The 22,113-nt window shown below is 45.7% G+C and overlaps 1 protein-coding gene across 1 annotated transcript in view; it reads left to right on the forward strand.

The window, feature by feature from the left end:
- NAV3 (neuron navigator 3) overlaps positions 1 to 22,113 on the forward strand; it is a 376,671-nt gene that overhangs the window by 269,309 nt on the left and 85,249 nt on the right. The window contains exons 12-14 of the mRNA XM_050935670.1: positions 5,359 to 5,448; positions 8,435 to 8,573; positions 12,529 to 12,582. Of these exons, the coding sequence (XP_050791627.1) occupies positions 5,359 to 5,448; positions 8,435 to 8,573; positions 12,529 to 12,582 (283 nt within the window). The remainder of the gene's footprint in view (positions 1 to 5,358; positions 5,449 to 8,434; positions 8,574 to 12,528; positions 12,583 to 22,113) is intronic.

Consider the following 22,113-nt stretch of genomic DNA (forward strand, 5'->3'; position numbering starts at 1 on the left):
TCCCACTGACTGTTACCAATTGATAATTTTTAATGTCGATTTCAATGTGTCAGTTGCAATTGACCTTTACTGACAGCTATCAAATCAAATCCCACCAAGGCTAAACATAACATTCTCTTTCACGGATATGTAGGCAACTGCTTTTCAGTCTGCCATCTGGTGCTATGAGATCACTCTCCCAAGCTATAAAAATATCCAACAGGTGCTACTGTTGGTGTCCCGACACCATGGCAATGAGCAATTTAGAAATGCTTAAAAGACCATCCACCATTTCTGGAAAGTTTAACAGATACTGAGCAAAGCAAGTGAAGATTGTCTGAAATGCGTTTAGTTCAGTGTCTCCCATATTCATATGTTGTGCCCACTAATCAGGGTCTCTTACATGGTTGTTACTAGCAAGAATGACAATGGGAATGTCAGAAAAGCATATTTTCTTCCCTTTGGAGTAGTAACTTGCTACTAGCCCTTGGCATTGGGTGAGAAGGAAAGGGCGCACAGCTAAAATTTTCCCCTCTGTGACTGCAGAGGAGATGTGGGAAGGCCATGAAGGAAGCATGGAGTTTCATTCCCACTTACGTCTCCGAATGGCTGCATAGGTCAAGCTACAACTTGGACCTTAATGAAGCATTTGTAAGAAACCTGCTGTGGCACCTAGTTTTGAAAACAGAATGGTTTCTGACCATGCAGCTAGTGTTTGGTCCATTGCAGGAATTAAGCAGAAGAGTGCTGGTACGAAACGCCTTATAACTGGGCATAATCTTGGAGATCTAGGTGCATATTTTTAGGTGTTCCTAATACCGCTAGCAGATTGTGATTTCCTTACTATGGGCAAGATTGTAATGCCTCCTTCAGCCTGCTCTGGCCCCGGTACACATTGCTGCCACCCCGGAGCCCGCACCCCAAGCCCCTCCACCCCGCACCCCAACCCCCTGCCCTGAGCCCCCTCTTGCACCCTGTCTGCACCCCAGCCCCCTGCCCTGAGCCCCCTGCTGCCCCCCTCCTGCACCTCAAACCCTGCCCTGAGCCCCTCCTGCACCCCATCCCCGATGCACCACATCCTGTACCCCAACCCCCTGCCCTGAGCCCTCTCATACACTCCACACTCCTCCACCACCCCAACCCCTTGCCCCGAGCCCCCTTCTGCACACTGCACCCCCCCCCCACACACACACACCAGACTCTCTCCTGCACCCCAACCCCGTGCCCTAGTCCTACATTCATGGCCCTGCATGCAATTTCCCTACCCAGATGTGGCCCTCGGGCCAAAAAGTTTGTCCACCCCACTATAGTAGGATAGCATGTGGTCCACTATTAGTAAAACTATTCTTTTCTTCACTGTGATATTGACAATAGTCTGTCAAAAAGAGACTGATGAGTTGAATAGAGCACAAAGCTATTTTGCTTTCTCTAGCTGGGTTAGGGTATCAATGTACTTGTTGCTCACTTCCTGGAATTTCTTGAGTCAGTGGAGAGCTAGTTTAATATCCCCGTATTAGATTTGTTGCTTTGCCAGAAAGCAAAAAGGGACTTTTTTATGCTTTCATCAATAAACTGCCTGCATGAAATCAAGATTGAACAAAGGAAAAATGAGACTTGCAAGAAATGCATCAACTGTGACAAAGCAGGAAATTGGATTCACCAGCGTAACCTTCCAACAGACCCTATAGCACATTGACTGGACTGTAGTTGCCTTTATATGGCTGATGGTCTGCTTGTGAAAGGACTTTTCATTTGAAGCTTTAGGCCACTCTGGCTTGAGGTTCTTTCAAAAATTAATGCAATACACCAGAGTGGAGACAGATTCCAAGCAATAGTGCAATGATCAGTAGGGTTACCTGCACTGAGCTAGCAAATTCAGGGCCTTATATAATGCTCTGGAAGGAACAATTACTATATCTACTGCTTCCTACAGTGTTGCCTGACAGACCTTGAGTGCAAGTAGTGACACACCTCCCCATCTGTTTCTCATCACTGTTGGCTTCAAGTCCCAATTTCAATTCTCGGGCTTCTCATCAAATGTCAATGTTCCTCCATCCCTTACGGCTCCTGTTCTAGTTTCTTTGCCCTGCCACTCCCAGTTCTGCTCTCGTACCCTGCTACTTTGTCAAATCTGCCTTGCCAACTGTCCTTCCCCACGTCCACCTAGTTCTCAGTCCCAGTCTTCTTGTCCTGTCAAGCCCAATCTTCCCCTGATCCGCATCCAATCACAATCTCCCCCAACCTACTCTCTCCCAATCCCCTCATTTCCCTCCCCAGCTCTCAGTCCCAGTCTCTCTTGTCCATCCAGTTACAGCCCTCCCTTCCAGTTTTAGTTCCCAGTTTAAGTTTACTCCTCTGAACTGCAGTCCCAGTCTCCTTGCCCAGCCAGTCTCATTCTCCCTACAACTCCCCATCCCAGATTCCCTCTCCCACTCCCCACCAATCTTCAGTTTCTGCCACGTACTACCCTGATGAGCCATGTGCCAAAGCTTGCCAACTCCTGGCTTATAATTGGCTACATTTTCATGAGGACAGAAAAAGGCACATCCCTTATACAAAGACCATCCCCTTGCCAAATGTCAAGTTCCTGCTCCAAAGCATGGGAGTGGAAGGAATTTTCAAAAAGGTCACCACAGTTTTTTAATATAGAAAAAACACTATTTTTCCCCCAAGTCTCATTGTAAGAAATAGCTGAATGGTCTTGGCTAAATTTCCCCCCCTCCCCCACCTGCCTACCCCACCCCCCAAAAAATCAGCCTAAGACAGACATCTGGCATGAAAACTTTCAGTCCAAACAATTCTAGTTAGACAAAGTTACAAGCAGCTGAAAACATGATCTTATGTGGGAAGTATCAGGTAACCTTAGCTAGTAATAGACAGTGCTACCAATCACTTTTATAATTATGCAGGAGAGATAGAAAGAAAAAAATAGATAATAGTCTTATACAATATGTCAGAAGCCTCTAAAATGCTCCTGAGTTTGACAGAGAACAGTGTATTGAAGGATAAAAGGAATTAGGACCAGAAGTTACAGTGTGTATCTGCTGCCAACCACCAGGAATAGACGATAGGTAGAAGGAAATATCCCTGGACCAGTGTTCAAGGCTGTATGACCTTTCCACAGGGTAATACAGTCATCATAGGGCATGACTACACTTGCAGATTTAGAGCACTTTGAGTTAACCCAGCCTTCGTAGAGCACAGTAGGGAAAGTGCTGCAGTCCACACCGAGAGCTTCAAGTGCACTGACATGGCCACATTTGTGGCACTTGCAGCGGCACTGGGAGTGGTGCATTATGGGCAGCTATCCCAGCATGCAAGTGACTGCAACACGCTTTCAAATGGAGTGGGTGGAGCGTGACAGGGAGTGTGTTGTGTGTATGTGGGGGAGAGAGAGTGGGTTTTGGGGGGCTGAGAGCATGTCAGCATGCTGTCTTGTAAGTTCAGACAGCAGCAGACCTCCCCCGCCCCTCCGTCTCTCTCTCTCACACACAGCACTCCACAGTAACGGCTTGCATGCCAGCTGTCAGAAACGGAGCTTTGAAAGGGTATTTCCGCATTCCTACAGGAGTTCAAAACAAGGACAAGAGTGGCCACTTGACTTAAGGGGACGTTTCCGGAGGCCGATCAGAGTGCAGTGTTCACAGTGACACCTGAGCGTTGTAGCCAAAGCGCAGCAAACGTTATTCCTCTCACCGAGGTGGAGTACCAGCAGCGCTGTAGCCTCAGAGTTAGAGCATTCTACGTGCCTTGCCAGTGTGGACGGGCAGTGAGCTAGTGCACCCGGGCTCCTTTATTGCGCTGTAACTCGCAAGTGTAGCCACATTCACAGTCTTTACTCAGACGTTTGCTTGATAATAGCTACAGCTAAACATTTACTGTCAATGAGAGTCCTAAATTACACACAGGACAACTTAATTATCCATAAATGAGATAACCTAAGCCTTACAGAAGCCATACTGGATCAATTTCTTACCGATAGGGAGGTAATGTCTGAGAATCTGAAATAACAATGGTAGTATTATAGTAAGAGAAGTGATGCAGTTACATGAACATTGTAAAAGTAGTCTGGACAATGCACTAAAATGCACTCGAAAACAATCTTCCACTGCCAGGAAGGATGATTTACATGACTTAGTTTGTAGAGTTTTTCCATCTCTAATATTTCTGAATCTGCTGTACGATGCAAAGCATTACATCTTTCAACATAATTAGCTTACTGGACTCTCCTCAGCAGAATTTCAGATGGAAAGAAGACTTAAGACACTTCTGTGTGTGCTTCTAGTTCAATTTCAGCATACTGTGAATAACCGGACTCAGAGACATTCCAAAGGAAAGATGCTGAAACAACCCAATACCAACAAATAACTACGATGGTATAAGTGGAACAAAAAATAAAATTAAATAAAATAATTGGGACTGAGCATAGGCAGAAATTTTGTTCAAGAGCTCCTAGACATTTGGACCACCTGAGATCAGAGAAATATCCCAGCTACATGTAGTAAAAACTCTGGAAGATCAGTAGAGTAGATGTCAAGCATTTCTCTGCATATCTTCCAAGGGAGCCAGAAGTGTTTCCAGAGTTTACCAATCCACTGAGTAAGTCTTCATGACAAGTGTGAAACATCACCGAGAAGCCATAGGAGAGTGAAAACATGATCTGAAAGATTAAGTCTGCCAAGACACATGAGCTGTAAAATACAGAGATTTTGTGATTTTGTAGATTTTGTGAACATGCTTCAGATATGTAGTTTAAAAACGGAGATAAATTAGAAGATTTGAACATTCTTCCTGAAATGTTTATGGCGACATCTTCAACTCAGGATTAAAAGTGTAAAGAAAAGAGAAAAGTGGAGTTAAAGATTGAAAAAATATTGTTGCGAGTTATCCAGCTCTGAGAAATATTGTAAGACAGGTTTAATAAAATGGGTGCGTGTTGTTCTTAGTATTTTATACTCAAACACGGTGCCTGTGACAGTATATAACACATCAATATCACATCCTGCTTCTGATTACATTTGCCATGGCATACTAACCTTGATAATATCTAACTATAATTAAAGGTACTTCCAGTTATCATGCTTGACAGCCCTACAAACAGTATATGCCTATGTTACAAGTAGTATTTGAATAATGGCTTTTATAGGCTGTGAAGCTCCCTGTCTATCACATTAGACAATGCTAAAAGGGTGAAAAGGCAGTAGGTATAAATGATTAGTGGAAACGAATAGAATTCCTAGTAAGGCATGTGTAAAACAGTCTCCCTGGGGCACCTCTCTAGCTGGACTGGGGCCCCTTGTCATGCTCCATTACCACCACAGGCTCAGCCTACTCCAGGCCCAAGCCTTTTAGTTCTTGCAGTGGGCACTACCCTTACAGACCATCTTGCTTTGTTCACAGGTGGGGAACAGCAAAAGTTCAAATTCAACAGAGAACAAGCCCCTTTTGGAATCAACAAAAAGAGACAAGGTCAGTGGCACCCCTTATCTTCAGGGGTGCCTCCATAGCAGCTTTACTGCAGTCCTTCTGGACAGGTAGCTAAAGGAGTCTCCCCCTGCTGGGCTTGCCCCTGGTTTCACAGACTCTTCACAGAGCTGAGGAAGTCTCTGGCATTGGGTTCCTTCTGCTGCTTCAAGAGCCACAGCCTTCTCAGCACTTCCCCTTTACGGATAGCAGCTTCCTCCTTTTAAAGCGGGCGGTCTTCTTTAGTACACAGAGCCTCTTTTGCCCCTTCCCTGTCACTGTGGGGTTTATGCAGCATGTTTTTAGAATCAATCAGATATGGAACTGCATTCTTAAATCTATGACATGGCAATGGTGCAGAAGCTCTATGTATTTGTAGCCCTTATACGGAATACCAGAAAGTGTAGTATTGTAGTCTGCTCTCACTCTTCTGAAATAAGTTTCTTTTGCCACTGAGATCATGTACTAAATTTGAGTCTCTACTGTTGCAGTATTCAAAGTAATGGTCTCTGAGGTTGCTAGGATACCAACTAGTGCACTGAACTTTCTGACCGATCATGGCACAGTTCATACCGATCTCCTCAACATCTAGATTATTTGTAGCTGCTACTGTCACATTCCAAAACCTTCAGTTTACTAATGAATATGTGGGTTTAACGCTCCGTAGATGCACATGTAAAACAAGGATTCTCAGATGTTTCCATTGTTTTCCCTGCTCTAATATTAGCAATAGTATAGCTCCCCAGTGTCCAGCTTTATTCAACCTGTTATTAGGAGCTCAAGATTTTAGTATATTTGGATGCAAATTCTAGGACTTACAGCATCTGCCTTGTACAACTCTGGGAGTCTATAGGCCTCTAACATAATAAGATCACTAGGCCATATTTGATATGAATTGAATTTCAGTAATAAACATTAAGTGATAGACTGAATTTTTCACTGGACTGGCTGGCTCCTATATTAAAGAATAAAACTACTGAGGGAATGATCCAGACATAAATTAATAAGGGAACGCAGGCCAAGATGGAAGTTTGTTGGCTGAACTCTGCAGAGAGCCTGTCATATTGCCTGTCTTCTCAAACTAGTACTACTAATCTCTCATTTATGGAGGCATACAAAACATAACTTCATGTCCTTTTCTTGGTAGCATGATACTAGCAGCGATATGAAATAGTTTATTGGGAATTCAGGTAGTAGCAGGCACTACTTTTCTCTGTTCTGTGGTAGTTTTGTACTTGCTTACCTTCACCTGGAAGATCTGAATTTCTCCTAATCTCCTTAACTCCCTCATTCTGCCCTGTATGGGTTTTTCCCCATAGGATGTAAAACTCAGGATCAGATTGTAACACTACAGAGAGATACTCAGGTGGAGTAGGGGCCAGGAAATGCTGCAAGATTCCTGGAGTCCGTTGAGGGGAGTGGCTCCTCCTCCTCTGGGTCTGTGGGCGGCCAATCTGCTCCTCTATATCTCCGGGGTCACCTGAGGTGGAGAATCAACAGGGCGATGGGAGACATGAGCTCGGGCCTGTGGTCAGGGCTGAACAATAAACACAGAGCCCCAAGTGCTGGTCAGGGCGGGGCAGCAAAGACTACTGAGTATGCTCAGGCCTGTACTCAGGCTGGGCAGCAAACAATCAGCCTAGGCTCTGGTTCAGAGCGGGGCAGTAAGCAAAGTCACTCAGCTCCAACCTGCACTCAGGTGGGGCTGCAAACAGTCAGTTAACTCAGCTTCAGCCAGCCTGAGGGAGGGGGAGACTGCCACCCAGTGCTTGGGTGGCAGAGGGGACACAGGCCCTCCCATTCCATTGCGTCCCAGCCCAGGGCCCTAAGGGTGGCAGAGGGGTCTGCCACCGCAGCAGCGGGGATCCAAGCCGCAACATGCTGACTCACCCTCTGTCAGCGTTGCAGCCAGACAGGAGTCTACTGCCCCTGGGCCACTTCACCCCTCCCCCTCCAAGGGTACCTGCTGGTCTGGTGAGGTAAGGTGATTGGCAGGGGGCCTCAATTGACAGCAGAAGCTCTGTTGGGGTTGAGCCCCGGCAGTCTCCTGCAGGGTCAGGTCATCTCGGGTTCTGGGTAGTCCGGGCCAGTTGTCTGCACTCTGCGGGCCTGCAGCCACCTCCCAGCACGAGTGCTCGGCCCATGGGAGGGTGGAGCCACCCTCTTCCTCTGTATCCGGGCAGGGCCAGTCCAGCTCACTACTGTTCCCCTCACTGAGTTTCCTCTGAATTCTTCTGTAAGGAAGTTGGGGCTGGGGTTTTCCTAACTCCCTGTGCCCCAGCCTCTCCATATTAAAAATAGGACTTGCATGAGAATATGCCATAGAGCTGTCATTGCCCTCTTCCATACCCGCTGCCCAGATCTCCTGAAGCAGAACGGACAATAGCAACAATAGTTTGTGTTTCTATGAAATGTGTAACTTCTGTTCGCTAAGTAACCAGCTCCAGTGAATGTTTGATCAAAGAATCTTGGTCTGATGACACAGCACTCACCAGACAAAGGCTGAGACAAGAAAACAGAACTACTGGAAATATTGGCTGCCTAATTGACAGTTGATTAGGCTGGAGAAGAGAAATTTCCTTTATTATTCTGTAGGCTGGAAATCCATAGGGTACTGCAAGCTGTTAATAATCTTTGGCTACCAGTACAGGTAGCTTTAATGGATTTCCCTGAAAGGGTACTGAATGTGATTGCAATGAAGCATGAAACAACCTCTTTTAATGACTTAGACTAGTGCTTGCCCAGAGCTGATATTACATTTTTAAAAGACATCCTGGTCTCTCACTAATTGAACAGCTACCAATACACGTTTGAAAATGAGTGATTAATTAGAAGTGTCTGAAAACTAATGCGTATTGTACATTAGCAAGTATTATTTAATGTTCATTGTGTAAACCTCCTGCAAAAAAGATACTATGGAGACTATTGTTTTGAGGACATTTCCCGTCCTTTGGCTTTCAGTGAGTAAATAGATATCCTTCTTTTTCTACAGCTGGGATGACAGCAGCTCAGTTAGTAGTGGCCTCAGTGACACTCTTGATAACCTCAGCACGGATGACCTGAACACCACCTCATCTGTCAGCTCTTATTCCAATATTACTGCTTCTTCAAGAAAAAACACTCACACTCAGGTAAGTAGCTTTTTATTGCTGCCTCTTACCATACCCTTTCAAGTGCATAGTAGACCAGCAGGGCCAGATCAACCCATAGGCTAATAAGGCTGTAGCCTTAGGCCCTGCTATTTTTAGGCCTACTCAGGGCCAGCTCTGGCTTTTTTGCCACCCCAAGCAAAAACCAACCAACAAACAAAAAAACTGCGCGGGGGCCGGAGCGGCGAAGGGGTGGGGGGGGACAAACCTGCCAGCCAGCTGAAACAACAAAGGATGGGGTTGGGAAACCTGCTGGTCGGCGCGACGGGGGGGGGGGGGGGGGGGGGAGCATGGAACAAACCTGCTGGCCGGAGCGCGAAGGGAAGAAAAAAACAAAAAAAAAAAAAGAAAAAAAATACCTGTGGGGTGGCAGGAGCACGGGTGCAGGGGGACTCCCAGCCCTGCAGACCCCGGGCAGTGGTGTGCACACCCCAGCTAGCGGGGGCGGGGGAGAGAGAAGGGGGCAGCCAGGGCTTCCTTAAGCGGAGCGCTCGCCATGCGTCCCCTCCTGACGCGCCGCCTGCTGGGAGGGCTCTGTGCCGCTCCAGTGGGCAGACAGAGAAGGACACGGTCTGTGTGCTGGGCTTGTTGCAGACCTGGCACCACTCCCAGCAGCTCCCCTTCTCCGCACCACTGCCCCCTACAGGGCGGCAGGAGAAGCAAACCAAAAAGAAAAAAACCTGCAGGGGCAGCGGAAGTAGCAAAGCGCAAAAAAAAACCCCAAGGATTGGACGGAATGCCGCCCCAAGCATCAGCTTGCTCGGCTGGTGCCGGGAGCCAGGCCTGGCCCTACTGGTCAGGCAGGAGGTGCGGCCAGGCTGGGTGAGGAGTGGGAGTGAGTTTTCTCACACAGCCTTGCTGAAGTGCTCCTGCCCAGGGCCGGCGCTTCCATTTAGGTGGCCTAGGCAATCGCCTAGGGCGCCAGGATTATTGGGGGGCGGCATTTTGCCGGGGGAGGGGTGGCAGGCGGCTCCGGTTGACCTGCCGCAGCCATGCCTGTGGAGGGTTCCCTGGTCCCGCGGCTCCAGTGGAGCTGCCATAGGCATTCCTGCAGACAGTCCGCTGCTCCCGCGGCTCCGGTGGACCTCCCGCAGGCACGGCTGCGGCAGCTCCACCGGGGCCGCGGACCAGCAGACCCTCTCCGCAGGCACGACTGCGGCAGGTCCACCGGAGCCGCGGGACCAGCGTGCGGGGCGGCGAATTGGCTGTCTGCCTAGGGCGCTAAAAACACTAGCACCGGTCCTGCTCCTGCCAGGAGGAAAGGCAATGCCAGCACTTCGGGAACACACTGCCAAGTATCCGGTTAACACTGGTGATCGAACACTAAAAATCTGGTTACCACCGGAACTTGTGCCAGCCGTGGGTGTAGTTTGAGCAGGCATTGTCTCCTCCCTTCACCCAGCTCCCCCCACTCCTAATTTCTCTGATGCTCTGCTTAGCAGAAGCTCTCTTTCTCCCTCTCCTTGGCTGAGGCTGGCATGCAGCTCCAAGATGGAGAGGAAGAGGCAGTACCAGAGCAGTAGGGTGGGAAGCTTGCGCAGAACCTGCACACACTCTAGCCAGCTCCAGCCAGAACTATTGCCTCTCCCATGTATAAGGAACGAATTCCCACACATTTGTAGGAAAAACAAAACAAAACATCCCACTCTGGATACCAGTACTTTAACTTTTACAGTATCTTCCATCAAGGGGTTTCAGAGTTATAATGCACTAAAGAAATCCAATTTTTTAACATTTATTTTTCTGTACTGGAATGCATAGGCAACCAAGTTCTTTCCTTATGCTCAGCCTAGTTCAATAGGCCAACACATCTTTATACTTTGAAGGGGCTGCAAAAGCACTGGAGGAAGTTCAACACACAATGTCGTAGGTTTCTCCTTCCCTCTCCTTCAAGGATTTTAAATCTACTTCTTAGAAGGCTATGATAGAGATACTGGCTGAATAGGCTAAAGGCAGGTTCTGTCCATCTGCTGGTTCTCTAGCAGTTCAATCCATCATACAAGTACTTCACCTTTGATTTCTTTTAGGTTTCATTCCAAAAAGGTAAAGCTAAATAAACCTGAAGTTAGTCCTCGTTTTTCTGCCCCAACTCAAACTAACTTCTTTCCGAAGTGGAAAATGTTGGGTAAGCCTGGAATGTGTGTGATTTGAGAAGGGAATGAGAACACAGGCGAATTCCTGCTGACAGTTATACCTGTGTAACCTTATTGACTTCAGGGAGAACAGATTTTTGCATAAGAATAAATTTTGGTTCCTTCTGCTTTTTCACACCTGGTATAAGCAGAATCTCATTCACTTTCCTCTCCTAATCTCTGAGCACTTTAAGAGGAAAAAAAAAAAAAACAAGGTCTGCTTGATTTACACATGCAAACAAAACAGGAAGCTCTCCTTTCCTCCAAACACCAGACCCAATGTAACAAGAATGTCACTACAGCAACCTTGGTTGGATTGTTCATTTGAAACCTCCTTAATGGTTCTTTTAAGATGCTGATTTTCAATGAAGTATTTTCATTCAGGGGGGGCAGAGAACACAACCAGGAATAGCTCTGTTTTTTCAACTCCTAGTCATTCAAAAGCTGAAAGGCTTTAGATTAAGTTTGTTTAATATTTGTACAGTGATTCTGGAAAGCTAACATAGTATAGAAATGCTAAATATTATGACTAGGCAGCTATCTAAAGATATGTGTCCCTTCTAGCTGTAACCTTACAGAAAGCTTAAAACAAGCAAATGCAAACTGTAGTGGGCTGGTGCACACAGAAGTCATACTTAAAATACCTCATGTCAGAGCTGCTGATCACACATTCTAGAATAGATAATACTTAGTCCTGCCAGGAGTGCAGGGGACCAGACTCTCGAGGTCACTTCCAGTCCTATGATTCTATTCTATTATTCTAATTGTGGAAGAGTTTGGTGATAGAATGGCCTGATGTGGTGAATCACTGGAGATTAACTACACAAACTGAGTATCATCCCACAAATAATATTGGGGTTCAGTGTGAAAACAGTAATTCATTGTCCACAGCTAGTGCAAAACTGGGAGGCAGCTTTCAGAGCAAGACAGCCTAAAATACAATGCCATCCAATGTAATTTTCCCACTACTACATCCTCTACTCCAGTGGATTTTACACCTGAGTGGTTTTCTTTTACATAATAAAAGCTGTCTGCCTCCCAGACTGCAGCCAGAGTGAGACAGGGATGTGGTATAGAGGCCATAGCTTGGAGGAAACACCTGCAGGGCTTTGCTTTCCACTGTGCCCTGTGGAGAGCTGAGGGTAGAAGCACAAGGTTGAAAGAGGTGAGCAGGATGGAGAATGTTGCTGTGATCATCCTCATACAGATGAGCACTCCACTACCTAGGAGGAAGGAGGCCTAAGAAAAGGACAGGGGAGCATCCCTCGTGCTACCTCTTACTCAGAAGTATCTGGTTGAGGAATTGAGTGTAGTGAGAGTAGAATAAACTTGTCAATTTTACATAAAAATATGTAAATATGTATGTAGATAAATGTTTGATGACTTCATAGTTTCTTTTGCAATATGTAATTCATACTTAGGCCCTTCCCTCCCATTAGCCTTAGGCCCCTCAGAACCTTAATCTGGCCCAGTATACCAGGAAAGGTGTATTCAAACACAATACATACAAAGTATACAGCATACTAGAAAAAATATCTTCAGTGGCAGTACATCCAAAACAAATGACATGATGAATATTGGACACGGTTTTCTATTCTATTTATTTTCAAGAAGCATTGCATTCCAGTAAACACAGAATGTGCTGTAGTTGAATCTGGAATATATGGATTTCAACTCACTGCATGTTACTCTGCTACAAATGGTACAATTTAAATTAATCCTATTTTCATCTGTCATGACATGTAACATATCAGGGAAGAAATTGTGGACTTTATAGCCATAGGGAAATTATTTTCCATCCACAGGAAGAAAGGAACGGGCAGAAGGAGACTGTTCTCCTGTCTCCTCCATGGGAAGAGGTGAGCCAAGGGCGGGAGGTGAGAGCTTTTGTTTTGCCTACTCCCTTCCAGGAAGAGAGGGGGACCTTTGAGAATGTCAGGGACATGGACCTGTGGGCATCTTCTCTCCCCTGATCCAGACCTGCTGAGACAGCTACTCAACACTCCTTTACTGTTCCTGTGAGTGGTGTTTCACTGCTTCTTCTGGGTTCCCTAGCACAGAAGTCTGAGATCTTCCAAGATAAGGGCTCTAGTGGACTGCTGCTCCTGCTCAAACTGGGGCCACCTTCTTGCCCACATGTGGCAAACAGTTGCTTCAGTTCCTGCCTGTATGGTGGTGTGGAACACCAGAGGCAGCTTTCTGCTCTTGGAGTGATAAAGCAGCACTAGCACCACAGCTGATAATTTTCACGTAGTAAAGAAGTACCCCGACTTTCACAATAAGCCAAAAATCAAGCTAATCCCATTTCAAAACAAGGCCAAAACAAGCCAATCCCTAAGAACCCCAACACTCTATGTGACTAGATCCCCCTGGCGTGCAGTCTAGGATTGTGGTGGGTCTGCTGTGCACACTGACTCTCTCCCACTCCTTGCCGGAATCTGATCAAAAAAGATCTACAAACCAAGCAAACAGCAAGCTACAAGCCAGACAAGCAGCTCACAAGCCAATTAAGCCAAAAACAAGTCCAATTTCTGTGTTTTTTCCTCAGATTTGGCATGTCTGACTAGTACTCTCCTGCCTAGTACTCATTCACAGCCTGGCCCAGGCCCCTCTTGCAGTCAGCCCAAGACAACCTCCAGGCTTGTCATCCTCTAAGCTTGGCCTTGTTTGTGCAATTTTATATTTATTTTATTCATTTATTTCTTTCAAATTAAAAACATTTAAATAAGCTGCTGTCCCAAAGTCTGAACACCATTAAACAAGTAGAAATTCCACAGTATCAAAATATTGTTTTCATAAACATCAATCAGCAGAATATAGGTAAAACCCCTTCCAGAAACACATCTCATTACCCGTCACATCTTCTCAAAGGCCCAAAATAGTGTGCAGAAGGTTAACAACTGCAGGCTCTTGCAGTGCGAAGAGGAAAATGAGCTCACAGTCAAGGGGCCTTCACAAAGAATGCACTGCCAGATGGCTCTTGTTTCTAGAGAGGGACTTCGAGTTCGAGCTCCTCAGCTGATCACAACTAAGATCACATGGCACAGGTATCTCAAGTGACCTGATCTTTGGGCTTTAAATGTCAACACTGACACTGTATTCCACCCAGACCCACTCATAAGCAGCCAGTGCAGCTCAGTGAGCTGGTCTGTGCTCTCAGCACGCTGCTCCACTTAATAAGTGAGCAGTTTTGTTCTGAGCTAACTTCAGTTTTGTTGTGGTCTCTAGATATAGCCCTATGTAGAGATGCATATGCTGCATCTGGGAGCATGTTTCCCAGTGCAAGTAGACAAATACGCTAGCTCTGTTTGAGATAGTGCACTAAAAATAGCAGTATAGACAGGGTAGCACAGGTGGCAGCTTGGGCTAGCTGCCCAAGTACATATCCAGGTGGTCCAGAGAGGTTTGTAGTCTGGTGCCTCACCCATGCTATACCAGCTACACCGCTCTTGTTAGTGCATTAGCTCTAGCAGAGCTAGTGCGCATCTGTCTACCTGCACTGGGGAGCATGTGGCGTAGACATACCCTAAGCGCTCGTCTTAGCATGAGAAGATGCAACAAAGTCACACTGAGCATTGTTGCTACCAGTGGCAGGCCCAGAATAAGCCACACCTTTAAATTTCAGGTCTGTGGTGCAAAAGGTGGTCAGATCCCCTGTATCGGTGTGCCAGTGTAATCATCCTCACTTCTTCCAGTTGATCTTTCCCAACCTACCAGGGTTATCTTCATCTTCACAAGGCTGGGCTTCAGCCACTTAGGGTTTGTCGACATTATGTCGCAGTGGGGATTTCAGGGTGTGAATGTAGAGTGCACCAAAGTGTTGTGATCCAATTTCCGTGTGTGGACGCTGATAGTGCAAATGAAAAGAAACCTAGTTCACGTTAACATAGTCCTCTTTCAAACAGGCTATGTTCATATAGCTATTATGGCAGCTCTGCTCCAGGCGGGGAACATACTCTGGCAACAAAGAGATAGTGGGCTCCTTGCTGCAATCAATGTACACTGGTGTAGTTAACATAAATGAGCTGCAGCATAGGGAGGAAATCGGCCGTTTTTTTTAATGAAAGAGGATTAACAGTCACTTCATGGATGGAGGGGTGGCAAAAAGCTTTTAAGAAAAGGATTTTGTTTAGCATTTTTGCAGATGACCCAATTTGCTTTAAAAATGTATCTCTACATGTTTTTAAAAGTTTGTCTTTGAGAAAAGCTCTTGGAATATTACAGTCTCAGTAACATCATCATCAACAAAAACTCTCTGCTGAAGAATCCTGCAGTATTTGTGTGCATATTTGCTTGGGTTCTTTTCCCATCTGTTTTTCTGCCAAAAGCAAATGCAAGCATAGTCAAACCTTGCATTTTTTTATGCCTCAAGTACCATACATTTCAACAGCAGCTAATTATTACTATATCTGTCACAGGGTACTCACTCCTTGCAGGTGGAGTCTCTTGGCTGTTCTGGAAACTGGCTCTCTTACAGGTCTGACATCTTCCCTTGCAGTTTCTCAACCTGTTGTCCTTTCTCTCACTCTGTGGCCCCTCAGTCACTACAGGAGCTACAGCTTCCTCTTCATGACTTGGCCCTCCAGTCAGGTCACTATGTGGTTTCACCTGCCAGGGTATAGAGTCAGGCAATGCCACTTGGTCAGTGGTTGGTAGGGGAAACCAGGCCAGCTCACTACTCCAGGTTCCAGCCCAGGGACCCTACAACACACAGCCAATGTCTGCTCAGGCCCAACTTTGCTGCTTTCTCCCTGGACAGCTTTCTATTCCACTTCCCAGAGGTTTTCTGCTTCACCCTTCTCTTTTCTGGGTATGCCCTTTCTTCCGGGCCAGGCTCCCAGGATCCTATTCTTGTCCTGGCTCCCTACTTCCCTCTCTAATGCTCAGATTGGCTGAAGACTTCCTCACTGCCACGCCTTCTCTTGTCTCTCCCTCTCTCTTTTTTTTTTTTAAGATGAAACAGACTTACCTGAATAGTCTGTAGCTGCCACCAACTATAATTCCTCAATACTTAGCAGTTTATAGCCTCTCGCTCTGCTCTGTGTCTTTCAAGTAATGTAACAGCACCTTTCAAATAATACTCCATTTTCTTGATGTTTTTACTATATCACATCATGTATTTTTTCCCCTTAAGATGTTTAAATGCCTCGAAAAGCTTTTCCCTTTCTTTTAAAAAGCCCCTACATACCCAAAGAAGGTGATCTATTTTTCTTCCACCCTACAGAGCACACGCATTCCATCTTTGTGCCTTTTTATTCAAAAAGGATTTTTGTTTAAGCCAAGATGGCCAGTTAGTGCCCTAAACAGAAGCACTTCGTTAGTTCTATCCAGGCCCTGAAATACGTCGCAATCCTCAAATCTAGAGCTCAATTCAAAACATGATCTACCTCTTTGTTCATTAATCCATTATTTATTTATTTATTTATTTATTTATTTTGGCCATTCCTCTTTTAAATTTGTCTGTGCTAAGCTTTTTTATTCCTGTTTACTCAGGGATATCTCTGCATCAATCCTTCCATTTCTTACAGTGTTTTTAGCTGCTTTGTCTGTCATTTCGTTCCCCATTATCCTAAAAAGCACTGGGATCCAAGCTGATGCTACATGTATCCCCATCTGTACTAACTCTGTTATTAGAAATATAACTTCATTGATTAAATCACTTCTACATACTGTGACATCCTTTTTTTATCACCATAAGGCCTGAGACTGAATGTGAAAAAATGGCTGCTGCTTTTACTGGGTGTACATCCCATATACAATTTCATGCTAGCATTACAGCTACATAATCAGATATTCTTTTGTCTGTATTAATTCCCAATATTTGTATACAATATGCCATCCCTATTCTTCCTGCCTTTCTTTTTCTTTTTTGGACCCATCTGTATATATCTGACAAACCCAACTCCACTTTTCATCTGCATACTGGTACTCTTCATTTTTAATACCTACTGTCTCTTTTTTTACCCTTAAATTTATAAAATTAATCTAACGCCACATCTGGACATTTGACTTTCCATCCATAACTGATTTTCCCATAAGTAAACATGTTGACTTCATTCAACTTTTCTTTGTTTTTCAACTGCTGCATCACACTTAACTCAAATGGTATGTGGAATTCTAACTTCGTGTGCTATAGTTTTTACCAAATTCCCAACAAACCTCATAAGTTTGTTTGGTACTTTCATCATTGCAGTTCCCAGTAACTTTGGCCCAGAAAGTTAGGTCCAGTAGTCAAACTGGTTTGTAATATGTTCTTAGTAAATAGTAGTTTCATTCGTAGTGTAAGTGGCATTTCACTAGAAGTTACCTGTAGCTCATATAAGTGTTGTAATAAACACAGCACATGCAATTCGTAGTGCCTGGCTTGTATTAAATCTAATTTTTTAAGTTCTGATTGTGATGCTGACCCATAAACATAGCAGCTGTAGCCAATAACTGGTCTGATTAAGGCTCTGTATACCATCAACAATGTTTTCCTATCCATCCCTGTCAATAACCTAGTCCCAAATTTGGACCTTAGCGTCCAAAATATGGGGGTTAGCATGAAAACCTCCAAGCTTAGTTACCAGCTTGGACCTGGTACTGCTGCCACCACCCAAAAAATTAGAGTGTTTTGGGGCACTCTGGTCCCCCCAAAAACCTTCCCTGGGGACCCCAAGACCCAAATCCCTTGAGTCTCACAACAAAGGGAAATAAATCTTTTCCCTTCCCCCCTCCAGGTGCTCCTGGAGAGATACACAGAAGCAACCTCCGTGAATCTAAGCAGAGGGAGTCCACCCTCTCTAATTCCAGTCCTGGAAACAAAAGCACTTCCCTCTTCACCCAGAGGGAATGCAAAGTCAGGCTAGTACATCTAACACACACAGGTCTCCCCTGACTTCTTCCTCCCACCAATTCCCTGGTGAGCTGCAGACTCAATTCCCTGGAGTTCCTCACTAAAGAAAAAGCTCCAACAGGTCTTAAAAGAAAGCTTTATATAAAAAAGAAAGAAAAATACATAGAAATGGTCTCTCTGTATTAAGGTGACAAATACAGGGTCAATTGCTTAAAAGAAATATGAATAAACAGCCTTATTCAAAAAGAATACAATTTAAAGCACTCCAGCAACTATAGACATGTAAATACAAAACAACAAACCATTTTTGTACTCACAACTTGGAAACAGAAGATTAGAAAGCAGGAAATAGAAAAATCCTTCTCTAGCTGAGAGAGATTTAGGCAGAAGACAAAGAACTCAGACACAAACTTCCCTCCACCCACAGTTGAAAAAAGTCTGGTTTCCTGATTGGTCCTCTGGTCAGGTGTTTCAGGATACTTTTTTTTTTTCAGGTGAAAGAGATATTAACCCTTAGCTATCTGTTTATGACAATCCCCCACGCGCAAGTAGTCCCAGCAAGACTTTTAAGCAGGTTAATCCTTTCTTTACATTTATCTTTAACATAGTTTGTTTGTTTATTTATTTACTTTCCAATGTAATTTAGCATCAAATATTACCCCTAAGAATTTTAACTTTTAACTATACCTCTATCTCACTATAATGCTACCCGATATAACACAGGTTTGCATATAGCGCAATAGCAGTGGGGCTCCATTGGCGCTTTAAAGGGTCCAGGGCTCGAGCTGCTGCGGGGAGCCCAGGGCCCTTTAAATCACTGCTGGAGCCCTGCCGCTGCTATCCCGGGGCTGCAGCAGTGGGGCTCAGCCAGCGATTTAAAGGGCCCATGCTCCCCACAGCGGCCAGACCCCAGAGCTCTTTAAATCACCTCTGGAGCCCTGCCACTGTAGAAAACATGCAAAATATTTAAATACATGGTATTCTATTATTGTTTAACAGCGCGTTAAATCACAATTAATTTTTTTAATAACTTGACAGCCATACAATAAACCTTTATTTTTGTCATCACTAGTAGATCATCACCTATACCTTCTGCAGTGTTTATCATATTCTTTATAGAATGAAACTGTGTCTACATGTTTTCCTGTGCTGATTGTCTTGTCCTTCTCCACCTGATGCTTTGAGAGTCTCCTTACAGCTTCCGCATAAGATATGTTATTAACAATTTTTGTCTTGTGTATCTCTTTAGCTTGTCTTGATGATACACTCTCTCTATGCCTGACTGCCATTACTACTGCAGTTGCTACATTTGACCCCTGTTCCTTCCATACCATTTTCATAGGAGTGCTTTCCCCTACATTTATCACATCTTGTTTTCCCTTTACAATCTGCTGTTGGCACTTATAACACCTTAAGGGAGAGACAATATATGGTTTGGTTCTTTAATATCTGAAACCTTAGTGTTACTTTCTCAGGTAGAGTCCCTCCCTTGCATGTAATCAGTACAGCTATTGATGGCTTGCTTTCTCCTCCTTGTTTAATAATTAGTTATTGACTTTGACACTCCATGTATTACCCCATTTTTTTCAGTCAAATACTTTGGTAGCTGCAACTTATGTTAAATTTTCCCTAAATTTTAGTTTTTAGCAGTTTGTCAGCTTGTTCTTTGTTTTTACATTCAACTAAAAGATCTCCAGCTCACAGATGTAGACAGCCTGTGCCTGCCAATAGTGGGTGGGCACAATGTAAACTGGGGGCTATGTGACCGCCCCACATCTAACCTCTAGGAAGAACCTTCCAGCCCCAAGTCCTTAGGTCAGGGCAGCCAATCCTGCCAGCTTCTGGGGTTGGGGTGGGCCACAAGAGCAGGGACAATGTGCCTCTGGGGAAGCTCAGGGAGACTCATAGCACCAGTGTCTGTGTGAAGTTCCCGCACCCTCATAGACATCTCATCAAGGGGAGAGGCGTGGCCAGTGCTCCTACTTCCAGCTGAGCAGAGGGAGCCTGCTGCCAGTGCCTTCCCCAGCAACCCCCAGCTCTGTGGGCTGCTGCGCTCTTCTCTCCAAAGTTACCTGCCCTGGAGTGGAAGAGGGAGCTCTATCCTTCTCCTGCTGCACCTTCCCCAGCATGCTTTTGGGCTTACTTGGCCCCTGCCTCTGACAGACGGGTCCAGGTAGGAAGCAGAGAGGGCGGGACAGAGTCATTTCTCATGGCAGCTGAGGGTGGCCAGTCAGGGTTGCTGCCTCTGTGCAACATGGTGGGTATCTGCAATAGAGCCCAGCTTGTGAAGCAATGACAGCGGACTGCCCCTCTGCTCCCTGCCCAGCCTGGCTGCCAGGAAGAGGGCCGAGTGAGCTGGAAGTGCCAGGGGTGCAGAGCAGCAAAGAAGGCTGGAGCTCCCCTCCCCCCACCAACAGGCCAAGCAGAGCAAGCCATGAAAGGGCAATTCAGCACTCAGAGAAATCGGGGTGGGGGGGGCACTTGACCTCGCACCTACCCCATGCATTGCCTCTGCTCACAGCCTCCTTGCTCTTGCAATATTCCCTTTGCTTTTTCTTAGTCCAGTCAGCTACTTTCACTAGGTTGGCATCACCTAATCTTATTTCTTTGGCTAGGGATCTTACACTTACAACCATTTGGTTTATTTCCTCCCTCAGCTTTGCTTTTTTTGCTGATATCTTCATCTGCTTCTGCTTCTACTCTTTTCCCCCTATTTTGTTTCCATTCTTCCTCAGAAATAGACCATTCTTCAGTTTCCAGAATGAAATCATTTGGGATCAGAAAATTCTCCAACTCCCCCCAGCCATCACCCTTTCTGTTGACACCTTGCTGGCTTAGATTAGCCTAGTTCACACCTGTTCAGCAAAGCTTCATCTTCCAATCCAGGGTTCCTTCTGCAGGTGTGGCCTATCACACTAACTGGCCCTTTCTCAGCTTCCTTAACTCTTTCAGGGCTGGTGTGGGGTGAACACTCCATCACATTTGCTATCTAATTATTATTATTATTGTTTATTACAATATTGTCTAGGGACCATACAAGAACAGAGCCCTATTGTGCTAGGCACTGTACGAATACAGAGTAGTAGATGGTCCCTGTCTCAATGAGTTACAGTCTAAATATACAAGACAGACACAGGGGAGAAGGGGTAGAACCCACAAGCAGAGAAAACAGTGTGATGACACTAAATGTTGTGTTAGTCCCACCATTTTGTTGTTGTTGGGGGTGCAGGGGTTATTTAGGAGAGGATTAGCTGAATGGAAAGACAAGGGAAAAGAGAGGGGTAAAGGGAACAGAATAGGAGAAGTGACTTGAGGGGAGGAAGGTATGAGGGGCAGGTGTGGAGTGAGACTGAGATGAAGACACTGTGGGTACGTCTACACTACAGGATAATTCCGATTTTACATAAACCGGTTTTATAAAACAGATTGTATAAAGTCGAGTGCACGCGGCCACACTAAGCACATTAATTCGGTGGTGTGTGTCCATGGTCCGAGGCGAGCGTCGATTTCCGGAGCGTTGCACTGTGGGTAGCTATTCCGTAGCTATCCCATAGTTCCCGCAGTCTCCCCCGTCCCTTAGAATTCTGGGTTGAGAGCCCAGTGACTGATGGGGCAAAAATCATTGTCGCTGGTGGTTCTGGGTAAATGTTGTCAGTCATTCCTTCCTCCGGGAAAGCAACGGCAGACAATCATTTCATGCCCTTTTTCCCTGGATTGCCCTGGCAGACACCATAGCACGGCAACCATGGAGCCCGTTCAGCTTTTTTTTACAGTCACCGTATGTGTACTGGATGCCGCCAACAGAGGCGATACTCCAGCACTACACAGCAACATTCATTCGCTTTTGCATGATAGCAGAGATGGTTACCAGTCGTTCTGTACCGTCTGCTGCCAGTGTAATTTGGCAATGAGATGACGGTTATCTGTCCTTCTGTGCTGTCTGCTGCTATCATGGGTGCCCCTGGCTGAGATCGGCCGGGGGCGCAAAAGCAAAACTGGGAATGACTCCCCGAGTCAATCTCTCCTTTATGGTTTCTAAAAATAGAGTCAGTCCTGCCTAGAATATGAGGCAAGTGTACTAGAGAACCAGTGTATCAGAGAGCACAGCTGCTCCGTGTCAGATCCCACAGAAATGATGAGCTACATGCCATTCACGGGGGGTGCCCCTGCAACAACCTCACCCGTTGCTTCCCTCCTCCCCCGACCTTCCTGGGCTACCGTGGCAGTGTCCCCCCCATTTGTGTCATGAAGTTATAAAGAATGCAGAATAAGAAACAGTGACTTGTTAGTGAGATAAAATGAGGGGGGGGCAGCCTCCCGGTGCTATGACAGTCCAGGCAGGACATTAAGCGGTGTGGAGGAGAGGAGCCCAGCATGCTGCTGCTATGATAGTCCAGGCAGTACAGAATCTTTTCTTTACACAGGAAAGGGAGGGGGCTGATGGAGCTCAGCCCCCAGTTGCTATGATGAGGACGATTACCATCCGTTCTGTACCATCGACTGGGAATGACCAGGAATCATTCCTATTTTTACCCAGGCCCCCCTGAGGCCAGCC

Source organism: Gopherus flavomarginatus, chromosome 1, assembly GCF_025201925.1.
Source record: "Gopherus flavomarginatus isolate rGopFla2 chromosome 1, rGopFla2.mat.asm, whole genome shotgun sequence".
NCBI classification, from domain to species: domain Eukaryota; kingdom Metazoa; phylum Chordata; order Testudines; family Testudinidae; genus Gopherus; species Gopherus flavomarginatus.